This window comes from Labeo rohita, chromosome 25, assembly GCF_022985175.1.
Source record: "Labeo rohita strain BAU-BD-2019 chromosome 25, IGBB_LRoh.1.0, whole genome shotgun sequence".
NCBI classification, from domain to species: Eukaryota; Metazoa; Chordata; class Actinopteri; order Cypriniformes; family Cyprinidae; genus Labeo; species Labeo rohita.
In genome coordinates this window covers 12,672,729-12,689,112 of record NC_066893.1, presented here as the reverse complement: position 1 = coordinate 12,689,112, position 16,384 = coordinate 12,672,729, and the positions used below count along the sequence as shown (strand labels likewise).

The following is a 16,384-nucleotide window of genomic DNA, read 5'->3' as shown; positions in this document are numbered from 1 at the left end:
ATCTCAAACACTTTAAAAACCTCTGTTTAAAGAAAAACACTCAAATGTGGTTTCAGGGTTCATATGAGGGTGAAGATTAAATGGATAGTTCACCCAAAAATGAAAATTCTGTCATTAATTACTCACCCTCATATCATTCCCAACCTGCAAGACTCATCCCTTCATAAAATTAAGGTTGAACCACTGATGTCACATGAACAGTTTTATCAATGTCCTTACTACCTTTCTGGGTCTTGAACATGGTAGTCACGTTGCTGTCTAATCAGGGTCAGAAAGCTCACAGATTTTTTAAAAAATATCTTAATTTATGTTTTGAAGATGACCGAAGGTCTCAGGTTTGGAATGACGTAAGGCTGAGTAATGACAGAATTTTCATTTTTAGTTGAACTATCCCTTTAAAGGGGTCATCGGATGCCCATTTTCCACAAGTTGAAATGATTCTTTAGTTTTAATGAAAAGTCTATAACATGCTTTGGTTAAAATTTCTCAACGGTAGTGCAAAAAACACCTTTTTTACCTTGCCAAAATCAGCTCTGCAAAAATCATCCTGTTCTGGTCAAGGTTGCTTTAAATGCAAATGAGCTCTGCTCGCCCCGCCCCTCTCTTCTCTCTGTGGAGTGACGAGCCTGTTTACTTTAGCCGCTAAACTTGCTAACTAGCACATAATTACCTTATACTCACTTCTGCTGTAAGTGAAGCTGGATCACGAATGATTCACACGAAAATAGACGCATTTACGTAGATCAGAAGGTGCATTCCCTTCACAAACAAATGTAATCCACTGCATCTTCAGCAGCTCAGATGTCGGGAGTAAATGACGACCACTATGTTCATTATTACATCCAGCAACACAACACCTCAATCGCTCAATCAGAGATATTCTTGTCTAACTTACATTGAAACAATGGAGGTCGGACTGTTATTGGTGATCTGAGGTAAGATGCTGATGTCAATCAACTATCGTGGGAGCGGCCTCTGTGGGTGTGACGCCACAACGACAGGCATCTGAGAACGGCTCGATTTGAAAAAGAGGATATTATTTTGACAGATTCATTAAAAAACCACTGTATGGATTTTTATAATTATAGGGTAGATTTGTACATACACTGCCAACACTCATTAATGTTCAAACAACATATAAAAATGGACTACTTGCTCAAAAAGTGAAAAGAAAAACTCAATCTGATTTCAGGATGCTGTTATTTCAACAGCATTTTTATTAGCAAAATAGTGAATATTAGTCAACATTTGTTCCCATCCAATGAGAACCTACATTTAAGGGATGTGAAATTGAAACCATTTTAATTGATCGTGTTACTATCAGAAAAGATTCCTACTAAGGGCTTCTATATGACATTACATTGTACAGGTTATCAAATCATGTGTTATGTAACATGGCTATGTGGACCTAGTGCAAAAAAAGAAAAGTGTTATAGGAATTCAGAAGAGAAATTCTTTGGTCCCTTTCAATGGATTTAAAAATGGTTCCCTTTGATCAATAAAAAAAATGCTTATTCATGTAAAAGCCTCTCCATTAAAACAGTTCATGATTTGCAGGTGCAGAGGAAACATTTCATCAGGCTCACCACAGTTTTTCCATCATTCCAAAACACAGGCAAATCTGACAACACGCACACTCGTACTTACGGCTGCGCTCGGATCACACAAGGGTTTTCTGAACTATTCTGACCCTGCGAGTAGTTTCAGACATGCTTGGATTTTTTTTCCCCATTGAATTCACAGCTCTGAGATCACCCGCAGGTGTTTGGTCTCAAAATATCTTGCTTTCATAGTCTAGACTACTAAGATGTGTGGATAAATATCAGCCGGCTCTTATTTAACTTGGCTGAAGTGAGAAAAAAGCACTGCAACAATAACTGCAAGGCACATGACCTTAAAGACAGAAAGAGACAGAATAATGTTCCCAAAATCCCTTTGAATGAAAAATCCCCTTATAAAAGGACCTGTAAAGTCAGTCTAAAAACGGTGAAAAACTCCAGCAACAATTACAGTTGTACAAATATTTTACACAAAATGCTCTTTTTTTCCCTAAAACGCTCTAAAAAATTCTAAAATGTTTGGAGAACATAAATATAAAGTTAAGTAACGCATTTAACATTCAGGTTCATGGTTGACCTTTCTCCTGCTCCGGTTCTCCCAAAGATTTCACATCAGCCCACTCGCCGTCACACTAAAAACAAAATAACAGATTCATGAAAATCATACCAATAAATTAATTAAAAATGAAGATGTTGTGCTTCTGCTCACCAGTCAGATGGTTTGTTTTAGAAGAGCCCACAGTCCTTAAGGTTGTTTTTGATGATGACGTCAGTGACGGCGTCAAAGACGAACTGCACGTTCTTGGTGTCGGTGGCGCAGGTGAAGTGGGAGTAGATCTCCTTGGTGTCCTTCCTCTTATTCAGGTCCTCAAACTGACACTGAATGTAAGCGGCTGCGTCCTCATACGTGCTGGATCCTTGTAGAGAGTTTCACACATTAATATGGAGAATATTTCATAATATTATAGGGAAATGCATTACATTTTCTGTAATATACACTAGTCAAAAGTTTTTGAACAGCAAGATTTTTAATGTTTTTAAAGAAGTCTCTTTTGCTCACAAAGCCTGCATTTATTTGATCCAAAGTACAGTAAAAAGTCCAATTCTGAAATATTTTTACCATTTTAAATAATTGTTTTCTATTTGAATATATTTTAAAGTGTCATTTATTCCTGTGAATTTTTAGCATCACTACTTGTCACATGCTCCTACAGAAATCATTCTAACATTCTGATTTGATGCTTAAAAAAAAAAAAAAAACATTATGCTAAAAATAGGTTTCTTTGATTAATAGAGCTCAGAAGAGCAGCATTTATTTGAAATAGAAATCTTTTGTAACATTATAAATGTCTTTATCATCAGTTTTGATCAATTTAAAGCATCCTTGCTAAATAAAAGTACTAATTTTTATAATTTCTTTTCCAAAAAAATATCACTGACTCAAAAAAAAAAAAAAAAAAAAAAACAAACAAACAACTACTCAAGTACTCAACTGCTTTAAATATTGATAATAATATTAATAATAAACGTTTCTTAAACAGAAAATCAGCATATTAGAATGATTTCTGAAGGATCATGTGACACTGAAGACTGGAGTAATGATGCTAAAAATGTAGCTTTGACCACAGGAATAAATTTCTATTTAAATAGATTTAAAAATGTAAACAGTTACTTTTAATAGTAAAAATATTTGACAATATTACTGCTTTTGCAGTGGATCAAATAAATGTAGGCTTGGTGAGCAGAAGAGACTTCTTTAAAAAAAAAAAAAAAAAAAAAAAAAAAAATTAATAATAATAATAATAATAATAATAATAATAATAATAATAATATCATCATCATCATCTTACTGTCCAAAAACTTTTAACTGGTATCATTCACTTTCTATGCCATTTCTATATTAAACACAGATTAAAAATATTAACAGTTTCAATGATATTAAAATAACACTAGTATATATTATAGATTTATATATTATTGTAGGCATGTGTTATTTTTGTATCGTTGAGATATTATATTTGTTTTTATTATAGATATTTTATTTTTATGCTTTCTTTTTGTTTTCATTTTCATTTTGAAGTTTTAGAAATTTTTGTTGTTTTATCATTTTAGTAGTTTTTTTATTTTTAATTTTTTAAAAACAACAGTTCTTTCTAGCAATGCAATATTCCAGTGATATCGGCACTCCAACTGTTTTACTGTTTGTATCACTCCTCTTGCGGCATTTCTCACAATGAGTGTCATGCCAAACACCCAAATCCACTATAATTTCATAAATAAAACAGTTTTTGAGTCACAAACTGTAGTTTTAAGTTTTTAGGTGAGAATGCACTCATTTAGACTTCAAATATGCAGTTAATAATATAATATATAAATGTTAATAAAAATAAGATCCATTTAAAAACTTGCATTAAAGGAGAAGTCCACTTCCGTAATGAAAATTTACAGATAATGTACTCACCCCTTTGTCATCCAAGATGTTGATGTCTTTCTTTCTTCAGTCATAAAGAAATTATGTTTTTTGAGCAAAGCATTTCAGGATTTTTCTCCATATAATGGACTGATATGGTGCCCCGAGTTTGAACTTCCAAAATGCAGTTTAAATACGGCTTCAAACGATCCCAGCCGAGGAAGAAAGATCTTATCTAGTGAAACTATTGATTATTGTTGATCTGTGTATTCTGGCTCATGACAGTTAGGGTATGCCGGAAAAATTTTCTCCCTCAACTTCAAAAATTATTTCAAAATCATCCTATGTCGCTGCAGAAGTACCGACCCAGTGTTTGCAAAGTTAATATTTAAAGAAGATCAAACACCCTTAACAAAAAAGGTAAAACAGCGATATAGGACGATTTTGAAGTTGAGGGAGAACATGAGGTGGGAGTTTTTTGACACACCTAACTGTCATGAACTGGAAAAAGTCCAGGCAAAGCAAGACAAGACGAGCATTTGAGATCAAAAAGTATATAAATAGTATTATTTATATGAAAATAACCGATCGTGTTGCTAGATAAGACTGGGCTTGGATCGTTTACACCTGCATTTGGGATCATTTGAAGCCGCATTTAAACTGCATTTTGGACGTTCAAAATCAAGGACCATATCCGTCCATTATATGGAGAAAAAGGCTAAAATGTTTTCCTCAAAAAACAATTTATTTGCGACTGAAGAAAGACATGACATCTTGGATGACAAGGGGGTGAGTACATTATATGTAAATCTTTGTTTTGGAAGTGGATTTTTACTTTAATGTTTTTGGAGATGTGAGGTCCATGGCATCAATGGTGACAGCAGCCTTTCCTAGTTGTTAAACTGTCAACTTCAGTTTTGAATCAGTGGCAAAAGGAAGTGCTTTGCACAAAAGAAGTTTTTTAAAGACACTCCGTTGTCGTTTCTTACGTATATACACACATGCCATTGAACGTTATAAACATATCACACTTGTAGCCATGCGATACCTCTGTATATTGGCACCTGTGATTACCTGTGATTTTTTTTTTCTTTTCTTAATCTTATTTGTATACAATACAAAATAAAATAATCCTACAGAAATTGTACTTTTAAAAAATTAATTTTAAGCTGTTCATACCAGTATACTCAGGGAAACAAATAGTAAGCGGGCTTCTTTTGATCTTGTCGTCAAACAGATCCTTCTTGTTGAGAAACAGGATGATGGAAGTGTCCGTGAACCACTTGTTGTTGCAGATGCTGTCGAACAGCTTCATGCTCTCATGCATTCGGTTCTACAAGAGGAGAAATCAAGCACTGTTTGAGAGGAACTTTAAAAGGCAAAGTTTCTGTTTCGATACACACGTGATGCTGAGACTAAAAGAGATCTTGTTTGAGCGCTCACCATTTCCTCATCTTCAGCCAGGACGAGGTCATAGTCGCTGAGAGACACGCAGAAGATGATTGCGGTCACTCCCTCAAAACAGTGGATCCATTTCTTCCTCTCAGATCTCTGGCCGCCCACATCAAACATTCTGAAAGTAGGAGATGTGGGTGGTGAGACGCACTCTCGCTGAACACAATGACTTTTACTAGGAATTGTGGTAAATACTGGTTTAATATATGTGATCACAAAGGAGTTTGATCAGAAAAGACTAAGATAAAAATAGTGCATAAACAGATGACTCAACTGAAACCGGGCACATGAATCATGCACACAAACAGTTGAAACACAGTTCACACTCTCAGGTCTCAAAAATCACTTTTTCCCCCCATCAGTTTCAGTGTTTGCATTACAATTGCAATACTCACTTGAAGTGAAGGTCCTTGAAAGTGAAGTGGGTCTCCACAATACCGGTGGTCTTCACTCTGGTCCTCAGGACATCTTGCTGAGTTGGGACATAGGAAGGACTGGATATTCTGTCTAGGTCATTCAGGTAGCTAGAGACGGAAAATACAGAGTTCAGTTCATTAAAAGATTATTCAAAATCTATTTAATGACTTTAATGGTGTGTTCACACTAAAAACGAAGCAAATATTCATACTGCATTACTTGCTCTACATTACTCGCAGGATGTCACTTGCACAAATAAAAACAGTGTGTGTTCTCCTTGGTGGTTCCTAGAGAACCAATTTCCCCCTTTGCACCAGCAGCAGGAACTCTAAAGCAGCCAACAGTGATGTCTTTATTCACAGCATTTACACGTCGACATCAACAACCAATGAATGGTGGACGCTGTAACCGGAGTAGGGCTGCAACAAATGATTATTTTGATTATCAGTTTATCTAATGATTATTAGAACGATTAAACGACTAATCTATTATTTCATCTATTAGTAATTCGAAGACTTTGATCTATTGTTCAGCTTTTGCATGTAGATAAAATACTGAGTTATACATATTTTAACAAATAAAGGTAATCACTTCAGCTTTTGAAAATCATATTCAAAAACATGAATGAGGAAGACAGACACGAACGATCTCATATGTAAGCATATGCATATGAACAGTAATGCAATCAACAAACAGCACAAAAATGAAAAATGCCTAATGTTATCGAGTGAAATGGCAATCTAGGAAAGTGGTAAAGGACTGTGCAATCTACTGCATCTCTGCTTTAATAATAGTATTGAATATGATCCAGATGTAATGCGATTTTTTAAGCTTTTTGCTCAAAATGTTGCTTTTTCCTGAAACTTACCTACATTCAAGTATTTATAAAAAAAAGAATGCTTGAAGCTAGCACAAAACAGATTTTTTTTGTTTAAAAGTAAAGGGTCTGTTCTGGGGGCTATGAAATTTTAGGGAAAATCCTCAAAAATGCTGGTGGTGGCTGGCAACTTTCCTCAAAAACACTGGTGGGCAAAGAGTTAAAATACCTTATAGGGTTATGATAATCACAATAGTCCTGAGCTAGTTCAAGCTTTGATCTCTGCAGCCAAACTAGCACTTTAATGAAATACATTTTTTCCACTAATAAAAAGATTTTATCATTAGCTAGCTCCACACTGGAGAGCTTGTAATTCTAACTGAAAGTAACACAGACTGGTTTTTAATGTATAATACTGTAAAACAGCTTGATTTGAGGGTATTACATAAAGTACTACATAAATAAACATGACGTGACTGCTTTACTGGAGTACCGAACTGCTTGTGCAAACGTCCACAATGCTGAAATCAGACGTGTTCTGAAATGCTGCTTTCACACCTCTGACAGCTTTTGTCGTGTTCATTTTGTTATTGAGAGGTAAGCGCACAGCATATTTTCATATTCATCCAAACGTCACTCAGGTTTGGCTGCGTGTGCTGTGAAGCACTGTGTGTGTCTTCTCTTGAATTGTGTTCAGGAGGCCTGAATTAGTCTTGCACCACAGTGCCACACTGGTCAAACCACATTACTGCAGGCTCTTCAATTAGGTCAGATGGGTTCAAACGACTACTCGACAAAACATTTGTCGACTTTTTTATTATTATTCATGTTGTCGATAACATTGACTAATCTTTTCAGCCCTAGATCTGAGCTGATTTTGTGTGTGTGTGTGTAAACGCACAATTTGCGTGATTAATGAAAATCTAAATCCATCACTGCAAGTTGCACATCATCAAGGCTGAAAAATGAACACAATGCTACAGACAACAGGTAGCTAAATGCTATTATTATTGCAGTTTTCCATGTCCGTGGTGTAAATATTTTTACACGGCTGGGAAGCCGGTGTTTCGTACGCGTTTGGTCAATCAGCATTTACTTATGTCACTGGTAGCTCCTATAGCACTGTTTTAGACCCTACTCTGAAGTAGGAGGCAATTTAGTTCCCCCAAACAGAGTTCCTAGAACTAGATACGTTCCTAGTTCCTGCGGTGCGAACACACTAAAAAAGCGAGTACTTCTGCCAATAGCTCTAGAAACTTTAAAAAGGTTCTCCCAGTGCAAAAACCACTTTTGTGTTTTCTCAAATTTTAAGATTCAAAGTTAAACTTTTCATCATGGGTGCATTAAATTGATTAGAATTCCATTTCAATCAAATGCTGCTATTTTGAACTTTCTATTCATCATGAATGATCAGATTCATTATAATCCTGAAAAAAAAGTAGCAGTTTCCAAAAATTAAGCAGCACAACTGTTACCAACATTGATAATAATTAATGATTAATTATAATTAATAATACATAAGAATGTTTCCTGAGCTGCATATGTGAATGATTTCTGAAGGATCACGTCACACTGAAGACTGGAGCAATGATGCTGAAAATTCAGCTTTGCCATCACAGGAATAATTGACATTTTTAAATTATAATTTTTCAGAATATTTCTGTTCCATCTGTATTTATATGTAAATGAATGTAGACTTCTTTCAAAAACATTCACCAAAAAAAAAAAAAAAAAAAAAAATAATTGTAGACACCTCTACATTTTTATTACTCCATAGAATTGTTTATTGTGAATACGTCTTATTCATCTGGGTTGTATGCAAAAGGTAAGGGTTCAGAGCATGCTTCGAGAGCACAGGACAAATTTGCATTTTTGAAAAGTTTGCATAAAGCATATTTGAATCATGGGCCATAATGGATGGAATAATGTCAATAATAACTCAATGTAAAATAAACGTCCACACGCAGCACACAAACCACTGACGTGATCAGCAGCCACAATGGAAATGGCGCCGGATTAGGTGGGGAGCACAAAAGTCATTATGTGGGAAACGGGCTGCGTAGCGGAAAACATAAATACCAAAAAGGTTAAAGGACACTCACTATGAGGCAGAGTCATTGAGCTGGTACTCTCTGGAGCGACTGAAACAAGCCTGAACGCCACCATCCTTCCACAGCCGCTGGATGATTCCTGACAGCTCGCTCGTCATGTATCCCTCATCCGCCGAGCCAGCCAGCACAAACAGCTGCCTTGCGTCATCCTGCAACACAGCCAATCGAACGCATCTTGAGTTCCTTTTGTTACTTTAGTATTACATAAATGAGTAGCCTGCATTAACCCCGTTTACATTATGACGGCAGCACTTACAGCTCGTCCGGGATCTGCAAAGTCAATCTTCAGGCGGCCCATGGCCCTTATGATGGCGATGATGGACTGGATTGTGTTGCTGTAGACCACAGCTCTGTACTGTTTGCACTCTTCCTCTGAGTAGCCTGCTTCATGGATGATTCTGTGGAGAAAACACAATAACATTAATATAAAATGTTAAATGTGAAGATATATCACTACATTTGCCCTGCTGTATAATTCTAATGCCACTGAGGCTGATCAAAATTTTTTAAAAGTTATAAAAGCCTGACAAATGCAGGGAAGTCCCTTAATAAGTCATCTCCATAATGGAATGATTATGCAATTCACATTTGATTTAAATAAACACTGCTATCGCTTACATCCTGCATGATTTCTAACTATTGCGAAACTATTATGACAAATTAGGATGACATAATAGGGGTTGAAACTTACTTCATCTGTTTGACAATTGTACTCTTTCCAGATTCACCAGCCCCTGTAAGAGAAAAAGAAAGGGGAAAGAAAGAAAGAGTGTGTTAGCCAGATGGACACACACCCAAACATTCCAGATCCTTCCCTGCTCAATTAGAGTACGAGGATCTGACTCTGAACGATCAAGCATTCGCGGCTTCTGCCAGCTCAGCAAAAGTATTTGTTAGTATCAGATTGAGTGGGAGGTTCATCTTATTTCCCTTGCTTTGATTTCACCACAAGTAATAACTGGGTGGGGAGAAGGCCTTATCAACGTAAACCTTGAAATTATATTGTCACATTGCATCCTTGCCACTCATATGATGATAAACAAGTGATTTAAAAATAAAGGGAAGTGGGGGAAAAGCTGATGTCACTGGAAATGGCCCAATCAACAACATTTCTGCATTTCAGAAACAATCTCAGTCTACACTACACAAGAAAAAACGCATGTCACATGACCATTCAGATGCATACGTCATCAAGGATACGTCAAGAATACGCAGAACGAATGTTGGCAGCCAGTCTTCAAAAGTGTTTTGGCCCGTTTACACTGAAACACAACCCCTGGAGTTTTCAAACTAAAACAGGGTCCCAGTTTTCAAGGATAAAAATAAATTTGGAGTAATTTGCACACTTAGACTTTTACGAAATCTCTCCTCCAGATTGACAAACGTTTCGCAAACATCAGATTTGATAGTTAAAAGTGTTATGTTAATGAATTCCAATCATTTATAAATGGGGCACAAGCATAATCCCGCCTATGAACTACAACTATGTAAGTTGCGTATCCAGAAACACAGCGGAATATTCTGGACTCCCTTCTCAAGCTACGTTTACACTAGTGCATTTTTGTTGTAAAACACGCAACGTTTGCTATGGTTGTGTACACACTACTCCAGCATTTCCAACCCTCGAAAACGGAGACTTTCGAAAACGCTGCAGACCCTGTTTTAGATTGAAAACCCTGGGGTTGCGTTTCAGTGTAAACAGACCAAAAAGGAGACTTTTTTGGTGTGGCTGCCCACATTTACTCTCCATATCTCTGATGACCATGTAAACAATAACATCATGCTCATTTGTTGCATGTCATTTCGGAGGCTCGTGTAAGAAAAGTAATGGTTAAATTGCAAAGTAAAAAAAGAAATTACAGTATTTTTACACCCCAAGGAATAAGTCCATTTTATTATTTCTCATTAATAAGACATCCTTGATGACGCATGCATCTGAATGGTCAAGTGACATGCGTTTTTGGTTGTGTTGTGCAGTGTAGACAACAGCTCTGCTAATTTAGGCCCTAGCCCAGCCCGGCCCCGGCCCGTGTCCGACAGCTTATCAGTCCCCCCCCTCCCCTCCCAAAACAGCTTGAGCATGAGCATTTTCATGAATTCATGAAGTTTACATCAAAACGGTTTTACGAACGATTTACACAAAAATTCATTCTGCTAGTGTTCATGAATGAGGCCCATTAAGTGTATACTTCTCTCCCCTGTATGTTAACAAGGGGAATAAAAGCAACCGGCTTTAACAGTCAGTAGTGATGTGTGGAAGTATGTAGGTGTTAATCTTAACAGATTAATTAAACATCACCTCACTGTAATGAGATTACCGACAGGCTTTTGTAAATATTAGCTATACGTCTAGATAAGTATGGCAGCGCAGGATTGAGTGCAGGCGATAGAGAGCAAATATAAGGATCAAAATCTTTAGAAACGATTAAAGCAGGGGATTTTTATAATAGTATATTATATTAATAATAAGGATGCAGTAAAAACAATAATATTGTGAATACTGTGTGACGTTAATAATAATAATAATAGACAATAATAATAATAATAATAGACATTACTAATTTGCAATGACTTGTTATTAATAATTTATCATTAATAACCTACTAATATTAACATTATCATTAAAATGGTTATAAATTATACAATTTATAATATCATTTTAATATTTATAATTCATTCCTGTGACACACAGCTGAGTTTTCAGCATCATTTACTCCAGTCCTCAGTATCACATGATCCTTCAGAAATCAATTTAATATGCTGATTTGCAATACAAATTAATTATTTTTTAGTGCAATTTTATTAAATTATATATAAATTGTGTCTTTATATTTCTATATATCGAAATACTTAGCCATCATTTTTATTTGGGAAAAAAAAAAAAAAAAAAAAATGAAAATCACCACCTTAGTGTTTTCAAATTAAAATTTAGTAATTTCAGACTCATTTCAGACTAACTGGTCTTTAATTTACGTACGGTTAGGAAAATCTCAATACTCTCATACAAATCTCCGCCTTCCGTGATACTAGAGTTCATCCGTTCACCGAGCAAACGTTTCAATTAACCATCTCAGTTGTGGTTGAGGACGTCCCTGAGGGAGGACGTCTCTTACTCTCAGTCCCAAAGCACAAACACAGCAATTAGGCCACATCAGCATCTCTCACACAGATTCAAACACTACTGCGAGGAGACTGAACACAAGAGTGCTGCATTTACCCCAGAGACCCCCACAAACCTCCCACAAGAGTTGATGAAAGTCTTGTGGCACTTAATGTTCATCTACACTATTAATCGTCTTACAACAAAGGCCAAAATGGTTCCTGAGAAGCAAACAAAATGTTCGTAACACATAATCAACAGTTACAGTTGTCAAAGAACTTTGCAAGTGAAATCCAGTCATTTTAATTAAAAAATTGGGAATTTTGTGCAAAGACATTTACACACAGATTTCACATTGGGTTAAGTTTTCGTGCAAATGTGTGACACTGAGCAACAACTATGTGCACTGTACTTCACAAATCACTACATTCTGCAAATTTCAGTAAAATTTTGCCTTCATAAAATCATTGTTCGTAGACGCTGATAGCCTTGTAGGTGGGGCACTGACATATAGCGTTGCTGCGTTACAGGCGTCCCAAATTCGAATCCTGACTTGAGGACCGCTCACCCCCTCTCTCTCTCTCTCTCCCAGAATTGCTTTCTGTCATCTCTATACTGTCATATAATCATAAAAACAAAAATGCCAAAAAGCACCATTTAAAAATAAATGTTCACTGTCCAAATTGTGGCAATAAATGCATCGGTTTGTCAATGCAATGATTTTGCCAATAAAAAAAAATAAAATAAAAAAAAGTTTAAAAACTTCTGAGTATTTAAACTTCTGAGTATTTAAACGTTTTGTGTAAATGTTTCACATTTACACAAAATTCCAAATCGTACAAATTATATTTTAAAATAATGCCCGCAAAATTTTGCAGAGCCTTTCAAACTAAAGCTAGAAAACTGCAATGCAGGCCAAACTAGTTGCAACAACACCAGGGTGTTGCTATGAGGTTGACAGGGTGTTTTGGGTGGTTTCTTAAAGCCCCCAGACCAAAGTAGCCTACATCAATATAATATTCCAGTCCTTACTTCAATAATAACCATTGAAAGTTAAATATTCTGAAAATTCTGTCATTAATTACTCGCCTTCATGTTGTTCCAAACCCATAAGGCCTTTGTTCATCTTCAGAACACAAATTAAGAATTTTTTTTTTTTAAGAAATCCGAGAAGAAATTGTTGAATAGTCTTTGTTTTTGCTTTCTTTGCTCACAAATAGTATTCCCGTAGCTTCATGTAATTACGGTTGAACCACTGATGTCACATGGACTATTTTATCTAGGTCCTTACTACCTTTCTGGGCCTTGAACGTGTCAGTTGCGTTGCTGTCTATGCAGAGTCAGAAAGCACTCGGATTTCATCAAAAATATTTTTTATTTGTGTTCTGAAGATGAATGAAGGTCTTACGGGTTTGGAACGACATGATGGTAAGTAACGACAAAATTTTCATTTTTGAATGAACTCCCTCTTTAATCATAAGCATTGTAATTATATTGATGCTTGCTTTATTCTAAAATGCACCAATCCAAATTTCTGATGCCACACATTGAACTTGACTCCCAAAGCACTGGTTTCTCCTTTTGTTTGGTCTCCTGCGGCTGCGTTTATGATGCTGTAATTTGAACTGGCTCTTGGTTCCTGGGAAACCAGCAACAACTGCCTGCAACGCACGATCGACATGCTGTAAACCGTAAAGACGTGCTCATCTTCACTGAGTTATTACATTTTGATAAGCATTTGTGACACTCATTGGCTTTTGTGACACAAAATTCTTTGAATAACCACCCATGAAGGTACTTTCTCTTCACAGCAGTGGATTTATTCTTAGTAACAACCCTGGCGGTCAACATTTGTTCCTTCTATAGTCTAAACAGGAACTCCAGCCTGTTTTATAGCAGGCGTAGGGACATATGTTGTTGATCCACAACGCCAAAAAGCAAACAAACCCAAGAAGGAGGCAGGCAGAAGGCGTATGAATCAGCACATAGGGGGAATCCAGTTAACTAGATAATTAGTTGCCAATTCCCTAAAGTTTGATGGCATAAGTGGAGGTTTTATGTCTTCTAATAATTTAAAGAAGGGTCTGATGGGAAGATGGACAACAAGTGGATAATTAAATTGCCAGATGCATGATCGTTTGCAAGGAAACTGACACTCTAAACTCTGCAGCTCTTCAAAATGAATAAAACTGCACGTAAACGGCACCAAGTGTTTGTCTTTAGGGAGTTTGTGACATTTCCTGTAAAACAAACATTATGATAAAGCTGTACACACCATCGATGATCAAGAAATCAAACAAATGTGACCCTGGACCACAAGATCAGTCATAAGGGTCAATTTTTTGAAATTGAGATTTACAAAGAAAGCTGAATAAAAACGCTTTCCATTGTATGGTATGTTAGGATAGGACAATATTTGGTCGAGATACAACTATTTGAAAATCTGGAATCTGAGGGTGTAAAAATAAATAAATAAATAAATATTGAGAAAATCTCCTTTAAAGTTGTCCAAATGAAGTTCTTAGCAATACATATCACTAATCAAAAATTAAGTTTTGATATATATTTACAGTAAGAAATTAGCTAAATATCTTCATGGAACATGATCTTTACTTAATATCCTAATTATTTTTAGCATAAAAGTAAATACGATAATTTTGACGCATAAAATTTATTTCTGGCTATTGCTACAAATATACCCAAGCGACCTATGACTGATTTTGTGGTCCAGGGTGTCAAATGCTTAAAAAAAAATTGTTTGGGTTCATTACTCAATGTCCCAAAAAATGCTTGCACACAAATGCTGGAAAAGTACAGAAGAAACATATGCAAAACAGGAATCGGAAACTGAGAAACAAGTGGCCTCTATGTAAATCACACTGAATTTACAAGTTTACTGCTTTAAGGTAATAAGGAAAAAACAAACAAACTGAACTACTTTACACATATTATGTATAATCTGAAAGTCATATGAATATTTTACCAGACTACAAGGAGTTTTTATGCCTCTACTAAATTATTTAAGAGCTGTTGTTGGAAAGTAATAATTCAAATGAGTCATACATTAAAGTTTAAGACTTTCCAGACTCATGATATCTGTAAAACCACCAAGACCACTTTTTAAGCCCATCTAGCATCATCCTCTCCAGTTTACTCCAAGCACCCAGCAGGACCCTCCATATGCACAAGCTCATTTATCATAATTGGATGAGGTTTAGGGTAATCCATCAGATCTATCTCAGTAAATCAGGCAGTTCGGATTAGATTAGATTAAACTAGTCTTTTGTTGGCTGGATTAACGTTAGCTGTGAGCCGTTTGCGTCTAACCGGCCGTTTGGCAAATATGCAAACCGGTACTTTAAAGAGGTCAAGGCCAAAATAAACGACTGAAAACAGACAAAATAACTTAATAATTTCGTTTGTGCTGTACATAAACGTAAAAAAGAAAAATGTAGACTATTAAACGCAGTGTTGAATGATTCGAGTGATTAAACTTAATACGGAGTGGATTAGCTTCACATGCTAGCCGAGACACTATCGCAGTAACTACAGACAGAAAAGTTTCCAACGTCCATAAATATGCAATTAACTTCTTTATTCTTCACTTATAGCTTATTGAAATATTAAATCCAGTGGTTAAGTGTATTACGTCTGCTGTTAAGTGAACTTTAACGAGCTTTAATTGACTAGCGGAGCGGCTAACTCACCCAGCAGCAGCAGCTTGACCTCTCTCGACGCTTTCTCTCCATCATCCCTCAGGTTTTTGTCAATCATTTTACTCCTCTCCTGGGCGCTCTTGTCGTCCGAGCTCAGGGTGCACCCCATTTTCCTGGAGTTTTAAACGCTTTCGGACGATAAAAGAAGCTAAAAATGCGAGCAAGAAAGAAATATCATGCACAAGTGGTTTAAGTGAGGGAGCCACCCCGACGTCTCACGCCCAACTCTTTCACGCACGCACACGGGCTCTTCAAACTTGCGTTTTCCAAGCGCTGGAGTGTCTAAAGTTTAAAAAAAACAAACACGGAAGGTGACAATAATCAGTCGAGTGCCTTGACCGCCATGGTTGATTAAAAATAAGGTGAAAATTGAGTCATTAGCGCCTAGTCTCACACTCCGCTTCTTCCACTGCTGTTGAAGTGGCGAACAGATCGGTGGAGTTTCCTGTTTCTTTTCATACATAAATCCCCCCTCCGCGCCCGCGCGCCTGGAATGCACGCTCCCGCTGGCCGTGCACGCGAGGGTGTGTGCGCGCATATTAAACCCAAGTCGTTCTGAAAGCAGATTTAGTGTTGATTTGACTGTTTAACAAATTCGAAGTAGAAAAGAAAAGCTTACGTTTTCAAAATATTTTATAAAAATATGTTTATATTTTATTTCACTTGTAATACTAATGTATTGTTATTTAGTGTTGAGTTGACTGTTTAACAATTCAGAGAAGAATAAAAATAAATTTTAGTTGAATTTCTGAAAAGCTTAATGTGCTTTCAAAATACTAATTATTTTCATAATATTTCA

At 36.2% G+C, this 16,384-nt stretch overlaps 1 protein-coding gene across 1 annotated transcript; it reads right to left on the bottom strand.

The window, feature by feature from the left end:
• Positions 1–1,183: 1,183 nt before the first annotated feature.
• gnaia (guanine nucleotide binding protein (G protein), alpha inhibiting activity polypeptide a) lies at positions 1,184–16,040 on the bottom strand. The gene is made up of 9 exons (XM_051100246.1): positions 15,577–16,040; positions 9,461–9,503; positions 9,026–9,167; positions 8,761–8,918; positions 5,820–5,948; positions 5,413–5,542; positions 5,149–5,302; positions 2,269–2,476; positions 1,184–2,191 (listed from the first exon to the last, which is right to left on the bottom strand). Exons 1-8 carry the CDS (start codon positions 15,692–15,694, stop codon positions 2,286–2,288), a joined length of 1,065 nt encoding a protein of 354 aa, XP_050956203.1. The 5' UTR covers positions 15,695–16,040; the 3' UTR covers positions 1,184–2,191; positions 2,269–2,285.
• Between the last annotated feature and the right edge of the window lie 344 nt (positions 16,041–16,384).

What these genes read in the sequence shown, in the direction of transcription:
- gnaia (XM_051100246.1), bottom strand. Translation starts at nt 15,694, where the DNA reads ATGGGGTGCACCCTGAGCTCGGACGACAAGAGCGCCCAGGAGAGGAGT. An exon ending in TGGCTGAAGATGAGGAAATG is followed by an intron (nt 5,303 to 5,412) that starts GTGAGCGCTCAA and finishes CTCCTCTTGTAG; the next exon opens with AACCGAATGCATGAGAGCAT. An exon ending in TTGTTTCCCTGAGTATACTG is followed by an intron (nt 2,477 to 5,148) that starts GTATGAACAGCT and finishes ACTCTCTACAAG; the next exon opens with GATCCAGCACGTATGAGGAC.